The sequence below is a fragment of the Schistocerca cancellata genome, chromosome 4 (assembly GCF_023864275.1).
Source record: "Schistocerca cancellata isolate TAMUIC-IGC-003103 chromosome 4, iqSchCanc2.1, whole genome shotgun sequence".
NCBI classification, from domain to species: Eukaryota; Metazoa; Arthropoda; class Insecta; order Orthoptera; family Acrididae; genus Schistocerca; species Schistocerca cancellata.
Window position 1 is genome coordinate 718405224 of NC_064629.1, and position 8134 is coordinate 718413357.

The 8134-nt window shown below is 44.7% G+C and overlaps 1 protein-coding gene across 2 annotated transcripts in view; it reads right to left on the bottom strand.

Moving 5' to 3' along the window:
* The window catches only part of LOC126183746 (uncharacterized), a 526769-nt gene extending 518907 nt beyond the window's left edge, over window positions 1-7862 (bottom strand). For both annotated transcript variants that reach the window (XM_049925962.1, XM_049925961.1), the window contains exon 1: window positions 7773-7862. In XM_049925962.1, coding sequence (XP_049781919.1) covers window positions 7773-7827 — 55 coding nt within the window. In that variant the 5' untranslated portion in view covers window positions 7828-7862. The remainder of the gene's footprint in view (window positions 1-7772) is intronic.
* Window positions 7863-8134: the final 272 nt, after the last annotated feature.

Consider the following 8134-nt stretch of genomic DNA (forward strand, 5'->3'; position numbering starts at 1 on the left):
GTACCTCACAGTCGATGAAATAGATTAAAGTAAAAACCGTATTGCTGTCAACTAAAAGGATTTCTTGTTACCAGAAAGGTTCTATGCCACCGCCGTAAGGGAACTAGTGTTTTCGCCACAACCAGGTCATCTCTTATCGTTACTAACGGCTTGTTTATCACATTACATAGGAGCAATATCGGTCTGCCAGTTTTTGTGACGGAACAGGAAGAACGCCTCCGATAATATAATGAGTAGCCACTATGTTTCCAAGGCACTCGCGTTAACGGCCCATTGTCTGACATAACACGTAACCTGAGCACCGTCTTCATACGCTTCCCCAAACGTTAAGGAGAAGGCCAGACTCTTTCTCCATTTACGTGACAATATTACAAGAGATGCGAAACTAAAGTTCCTGCGTTCAGATAAAGGGTTTACAAGATCCACAGAGAGATAGCTCAGGCTGTTTCCACCAAGCCGATTTTAAGGTGGCGTTGTGACGCGAGGAAGGGCATTCGGCCAAAGAAATTCATGCCAGATCGCGTGATGCGTGAGTGCTCCCCGTGTTGCGACCATGCAACTAACGTACTAAAGAAAATAAAAGACTGTGACAACAAAACGAACGCTTGGTGAGAGTTCTGCAACTTTCTCCTAATTATAACGGATTACTGGCAAACGCAACAGGCACGCGTTTCAAATACATCGCCAGATTTTAAACGATTCTTGAGAACAGATACTTCCTTCGTTTTCGAAGAACTTTGAAGAAGGCTATTTTTAATACTCTTCCTTCTCTCATTGTCCTCCACCTTGTTAGCTTCAACAGTTTTTTGGACTGCTTTCTAGCTCCAATAGCATACGTGTTGAGCCTTTGGTGACGTATCAAGGAACTCTCTTACTGCGTACAGCAGTTTGGTGTCAGCTGACAGGTTTCGATGATGACACGCACAAGGAACTTTCTGGCACCACTCTGCTACGCTTCCGCTGTTCCGCTGTCTACATGTATCACATAAGCAATATTCATAACTTTAGGTAATTCCCTTTTTCTACAACATATACGATAATGGCGTAGTTTCTACTTAACACACGAAAATTAAAATTTATTTTGCACGCTTCTTACGACTCGTGCCATCAAAGGATGGGGCAGGATTATTAAGTAACTGTCCGCGGCTCGTGGTCTTGCGGTAACGTTCTCGCTTCCCGCGCACGGGGTCCCGGGTTCGATTCCCGAGATGACTGGGTGTTGTGTGTCTTTCATAATCATTTCATCCTCATTCACTCGCAAGTCGCCGTAGTGGCCTTAAAGAACTTGTGGAGCGACGGCCGAACCGCCCCGCGAGGGGTCTCCCGGCCACCAATGCCATACGCTCATTATTATTATTAAGTAACTCATTTATGTTAACTTATGCGTATAAATTTTCAACCAATAGGGTGAGCACAATGGTAAGACAAGAAACTTGTATTCGGGAGGTCGACACTTCAAATCGCCGTCTGGCCAAACTGGTTTAGGTTTTCCGTTATTTCCATAAACTGCTTAGCCTCAATCAGTGTATGGAAACAACGAAAAACCTAAATCTGTTGAGCCAGACGGGAATTTGAAGTGTCGACCTCCGGAATACACGCGGACGGTTCGTTGCGCATCATTCTTCAATCCGAGCTTCTGCTCCTTCTCTGATGATGTCGCCATAGACAAGACATTAAACTCTGGTGTTCCTTCCGCAAGGGTGAGTGATACCGATAAACATAACTTTTACGTAGTTTACCGCACCAGTTCCGGCGTTACGCTCAACCGCTTCACGATTCTCCCTCAGATACAGGATCTGTGCCATTCTCATCAAATCTGTTACTGTGTTCGAATCCCTAGGGGAGGTATATTTCGTACTTCTTGAAGAGTTTATTACTTTATTTAGCGACTTGTGTCTTTCCTATGCTATTCATAAAAATGTACCCATAGATCTAAAAATGTAAGTATGTATGTATGCCCCACATCTTTTCGTAAACCACTGGATCGATTTTGACCAAACATGGTACACATATTACTTGCTGTCTGGAATGAATCTCTGTGGGGGTAAGAACCATCTACCTTTCAAAGGGGTGGCGGTGGAAAAGTACTGTAGCTCATGACGCGCAAATAGTCAGACTATATTGATGCATTATTTGAGAATGAAAGCACTTAGTGACTAGCAACGAATCTTACACACGACTTCAAACAGTAAAGAAAATTATTCTCGCTGACAACCTAGACAAAATTACGAAGAAAAAAAGTTTATCTCTTAGTACATTTTTGCTGCTGTTGCAGTAAAAATGCCGCATCAGGAATGACGTTTTAATTTATTACTTCTTTACTATAAACTCCATTCACAACACGTTTCACAGACATTAGTCACATATGCCACTGAATTTAACATTGTACGACATTTATTTCAGAAGATACAACGTCATAAATACTGAGATGCGTGAAAAACTGGCGTATCATGCATGATGTTTAAATTTTGTTACCGCTTTGCTATTAACTGTGTTCGCAGCGTATTTCGCAGACAGTAGTCACATACGCTGCCGAATGCAGCTACAAAATTATACTATTGCACGACTCATAGTTCAGAAGATACTACATCATAAACATTGAACTGCGAAAACGAAACTACAGTCGAAATTCGCTAGAGATACGGGTGAAATATGTGTGCAGATATTTGTGAAATATATTAAATATATGTAAAATATGTGACATATGCTTATGTGGACAAAGCTGAAGACAAAAATTTCCTCCGAAATCACTGGATCGATTGCAGCCACACTTGGTACACATATTACTCGCTATCTGCAAAGAAATACTCTGGAGATAAGAACTAGCAACCTCGTTTTGGAGTGGGGGTGATAAGGCGGAGAGAGAACGGTGGGAAGAAGAGAGGAACAGAGAAAGAGGGGTAAGAACGAAATGTAAGTACCTATGGGGGAGGAGGAGTTGGACAGAGAGAAATGAAGGAGGAACTAACTGGATAGAGAAAGGGAAGAGGGGGGGGGGGAGGTAGACAGAGAGGAGTTGGAGGAGGAGATAGATTGAGAGAGTGAGGAGGAGGGGGTGGACAGAGAGAGTAATTGGACGCAGAAAAGGAAGAGGAGATGGTCATAGAGAGAGAGGAGAAGGTGATGGACTGAAAAAGGGGGACGAAGAGACAGATAGAAAGAGGCAGAGGAGGAGATGGACATAGAGAGGGGGAGTAAGCAATGGACAGAGAGAGGGGCAGGAGGAGATGCAGGTGGTCAGAAGAAGATAGAGGGGGCAAGAGAAGATGGATAGAGAGGGAAGACCGCTAGTCTCATCGACATTTAGGTTATTTATAACGAAATGTAAGTTCAGACTGGAAAAGGATGGAGCCTGGGGTCGGTAGTGGCCTCTTAGAAGAAACCATCATGGCATTCGTTGGTAGATTCTTATGGAGACCACGGAAAAATTAAATCGCGATTACTGGACGGAGACTTAAACTCCGCTGCTTCCGTTGACTATAGTGGTTTCTTAACAAGTTTTGCGCCTCGTATGATCGATGAGAGATCTACAAGGAGATAGTGGTGGAAACAGTAGCGAGCCACTTCGCTCTAGAAATAGTAGATGAAATGCGGTGGACATCTAATAATACTAGACACGCGCGATACATCCTGTTCCATAATTTAAGTTGTTCAAGAACCAAGCGACCATGAGGACGTGATAAAGCGTTCCACGTGTTATAAGTGAACACTGTTGTAATATTATTGTTAAACGTACGAGACTGCAACATCATGTGTTCTTATTAAAATACCTTTTCAGCTTAATCATGACTAAACACAAAACATTAAACGCATTGGTACATGATAGATAAGAAACGGGCGACTTGCCCGATTAGGAATATTCAACTTAGTGCAAGTAAGCTTGAATGGTATCACACAGAATTCCATTCGAATGTTAATTTTCCCAGCAAACTTGCAAAAGAAGAAGATTGGGGGTTAGTGGCTTGATATCGACGGCATTAGCTAGGACGCAGGAACATGGAACGCGAAATTGTTCAAAATGTGTGTGAAATCTTATGGGACTTAACTGCTAAGGTCATCAGTCCCTAAGCTTACACACTACTTAACCTAAATTATCCTAAGGACAAATACATACACCCATGCCGGTGGGAGGACTCGAACCTCCGTCGGGACCAGCCGCACAGGAACGCGAAATTATTCGTCACTTGTTCATCATGGAATTGGTCTAAGGTGGTTTAGAGAACACAAGAAAAAGAACAAGCATGATGATATCATGGAAATGAGGAATTCCTTTTCACACTAACGTGTACAATGAATAAAATATTTCATCTTTTTACACGGTCCGATTACCTCAGAAAATAGCTAATGGGACATATAAGTAAACTCGTATCTAATTAATGCTCCCGACCATGGTGAATGTAAAGGTAAATTTTCTAAAACGAATCCTTTCTCACGTAGAGTTTAATAAGTCAGTAACATCATCCTCAAGATCAGGAAAAACGGTTTTATTGCTTTTGATGCATCAGTACTGGAAGTAATCAGATGTGATTCGATTGAAGAAAAACAACAAAAATATTCATCTAGTATATTTCGTGGAAAACATGGAGAATGTAGCAAATATTGAGAGATGCGAGTGTTGGAAAAAGTCGTTGAGCGATCCTTGAGATAGCAATGGAGGAGGGGGAGAGCCGACGCTATTCTGTGACCTAGGTTCGCACTACTCGGACCTTGTTTTTTCAATAAACTTATAGAACATTTGCAGAAATAAAAGGGTTGCACTCCGCCATAGTTTTAAAAGAGAAATAAATAAATTGTCGGAAAGCCATGAATATGAGCATAAAGCTGTTTCGTGCAAGCTGGAGCTTACAAAAAGGTAAGAAGTGAAAAGCTAGAAAATAAATTTACTAGGCGAAAGTGGCTACTTTTATTGAGTAATCTTAGAGAATGGGAATTTTCGAGACATAGAAAAACATCTTCGTTGTGGGAAGCATAATTTTTTTGTTTGTTTACAGTTGACAGTGAAGAAGGAAAAAGAAAGAAAATTTCCTCATCACTCTCTGGAAGCTAACTCATTGAAAACTATGAAAGTATTTTCAAAAAGACCCTTCTTCATGTACATAACTAGTATCAGCGCCATAAACGTCGTCAAGTTGTTCCTGCCCACAGATATAAGACGTTGCTTTCACTTCACTTTCTTTCTGACGCTTAAAGTTCGATGTTATCATCTAATACAGTCAATGGCAGCAAGATTTCTCTACGAGCCATAAATCGGATATGACCTGTGCCACTGCGACACAGTGTGTGGCCACTTTATGGCTGAGCGCGCAGAGTAACGGTATCTTCTGCCTCGTGTGGTCCACCAACTCGCAGGTGTGTTACACACCTCTGCATCAGTCCAGGGGCGGAAGGAGCAATACGTCGATCGTCACCGCCAACGAGATATCGTGATTGCTAAGTCAACATCGGTTACGTAAACTAAACAGACATTTTCAAGTAAGCGCTGACTTTTCAGAAAAAGGCCTCCCTTTTTAAGAAGATACAGGGTTCTAATACTGTGCAGTAGCTGCATTAACCAGGGAACTGTTTTTCCATGACGCTACGTTTCTATGGTTAAGTGATTTAAAAGGTGAAAGTATATAACATCTATGTGTGAAACACACCAGGTTTGTTAACATAGTGAAAGTAGTGCACATTACTTCCTTGCTCTAAGGACGACTAGGGATCGAACTCATTTTTGGCTACAAAATAAACACACTGTCCGATAAGATTGTTGGGTAAGACCTGCGGAAACAGTGTATTGTCTTTAAATAACTCACTTTATAAATTCCTTACATAACAAGATGAAACGGATTTGACGCCTAATGAATGACTACACGAGGAGCAACACTGACTACATGGCGACACGGGAGTCTGTTGAGAATTCAGACGAAGCACTAAAAGCTGTTCCGTTAAGTAGGTGGGCGTAGAATGGGAGGCGGATGCGAGTAAGAAAGAGATATTGTTCCAGAACCGTAAGATCACACACCGTGTGTACAGGAATAGGCACGTTGGCGTCTGAAATCAATATGGCCGCGCACGATCGAGCACTGGAACCAACGTGTCCGAAGCGTCGGACGCTCGGCCACAAGATCGTTTACTTGCGACCAGAAGCCTGCGTAAGGGCCGTGATGGACACGAACGCATTTTAACATTTAAATGCAAGCAGACTGATCTAAGCAGTAAGTAACACTTTAGAATAGCTTGAAATTGCGAAGCTGTTTGAGGTTAAAAGCATGAAACTACAGAATGTCTCGACTGAGAGGGCGAAAGATTTGAGAATCCTAGTCTCGATAGGTCTTTTGCAAGATAAATACTGCATATTAGCAGTGCCACTAGAAGCAAAACTACTGGTACATTACCACTGACTCTGAAGCTATACCGACGTTTTAAGATAATAATTTAGGATGTTGGACCAAGCCATTCTTTCCAACACGCTGCTTTCAGCAAGAATGATTTTAAAAACTGTTTAATTCGAGAAACAAAAATGATTAAAATCGCTAGCACTGAATGTGGCGCCTAGTGCATATTCAGTAGTAAAATTTGGAAAAAATTGTTGAACTGTGGAGCGCAAACGTGTGTTTTTCATTGAAAGAAGCAGCATTTCAAATTCTATGGGTTATAACTTCTGATTACTGAAAAGAAGAGCAAGGCAAAGTAATTTACGGCCATTATTAGACTATCAAATAATCAAGCATAAAATGTGTAATGGTATTGATCTCTGGACACTCTACGATAGTGGCGGTAGCAGAAAAGAGGCGTGAGATATTGCTGCAGACCGTGGCATTCTCTGACCAACATCGTACCAACTAGCAACACATTATCCGAATTACCGAGTGTTTATAGTTGCCAAGGGTTACATAAGCAGCTCCAGCGAACAGAGATGATCTAGGACAGGTAAACAACCTAACGACGCGAAGGAAACGCTGGCGGAGATTAGTCCATCACGACGCCTCGCATTAAATCCATTATAGCTTCCTAACGCACTGTAAACGTCTACAAAGTGGAACTGAACCAAACCACAAAAACGCCACATGCAGAGCCGTGCAGAAGCAGTAAAATATCTGCGGACGGCTGTTCACGATGCACCGGAGCGCAGCCACAGTGGCGTCAGAGGTTTGCTCTTCAAACGCCCTCTGCGCTTATGCTGGAAACGTGACACACATTCCGAAGACTAGAGCAGCGTTCTCTTCAGCGTCGTACCCGGAAGACGAACGCGTGTTACCGAACTGCAGTCTCAGTTTATCACGGACACACGAAAGGGTTTCAAATGCGATTTCGATTAGAGAAAATTGGTCCGTCTCTTGGGACTCGAAGAGAGGCAGAGTCGAAAACAAGCCGTGTGGTGGAACAACATTCTGTTGTAGAAGAGGAAACTGGAATACGAAGAGCGTCCTGAAGTGAGAGTCTCGTAGCCCAGCAATCCTTCGTGCTCGCCACGAAGAGGAGTCCCAACCTTCGATCCGCATGTCGGGGTCAGTACGGTCTGTAATGTGAGTGCAGCGGCCAGAGTCGAGCACGGAAGCTAGTGCGAGAAAAGGATCGGAGAGACGAGGTGATTGATTGCGGCAGTGGCGGCGACACTGATCGCGGGCCACGTTACGTAAGCGGCAGGTAAAGCGGCGCGCGGTTACACAACGGGGGACGGACCGGAGTCGGCGCGGACGGCGTTTTCGGAAGGAGGCGGGTGTCGGACGTCGGGTGTCGGGCCGCGGACCACCGGAAGGTGGTGATCGATAGAGGCGCGCGCTACTCACCGCAGATGGGGAGCACCCTCCAGCGCGTCTTCCGCTTGTTGCCCTTCTTGCCCATGGGCCTGCCGGCATGCTCGTGTGCGCGAGGCGGAGGCTGCGGCGCGTCTGGTGCGCGCCGGCGGCGGCGGCGGCGGCGGCGCCAGCGCAGCGCAGTCACATGGCCGCGGCCGCCGCTCCGCGCACGCGCACACCACTCGCTGGCGCCGACGCCCCCCCGTGCAATTTCAGCGCCGCTTCCCGCTTCCCGCTCAATTCTTTTGGCCATGCGCCATGCGGCGCGGACACCGTCTCTTCTTGCACGCGCCCAGACGCTCCGTCGCCACACCGTCCGCGACTCCGCCGCCGGGCCTTCCTCTGACGAGTCC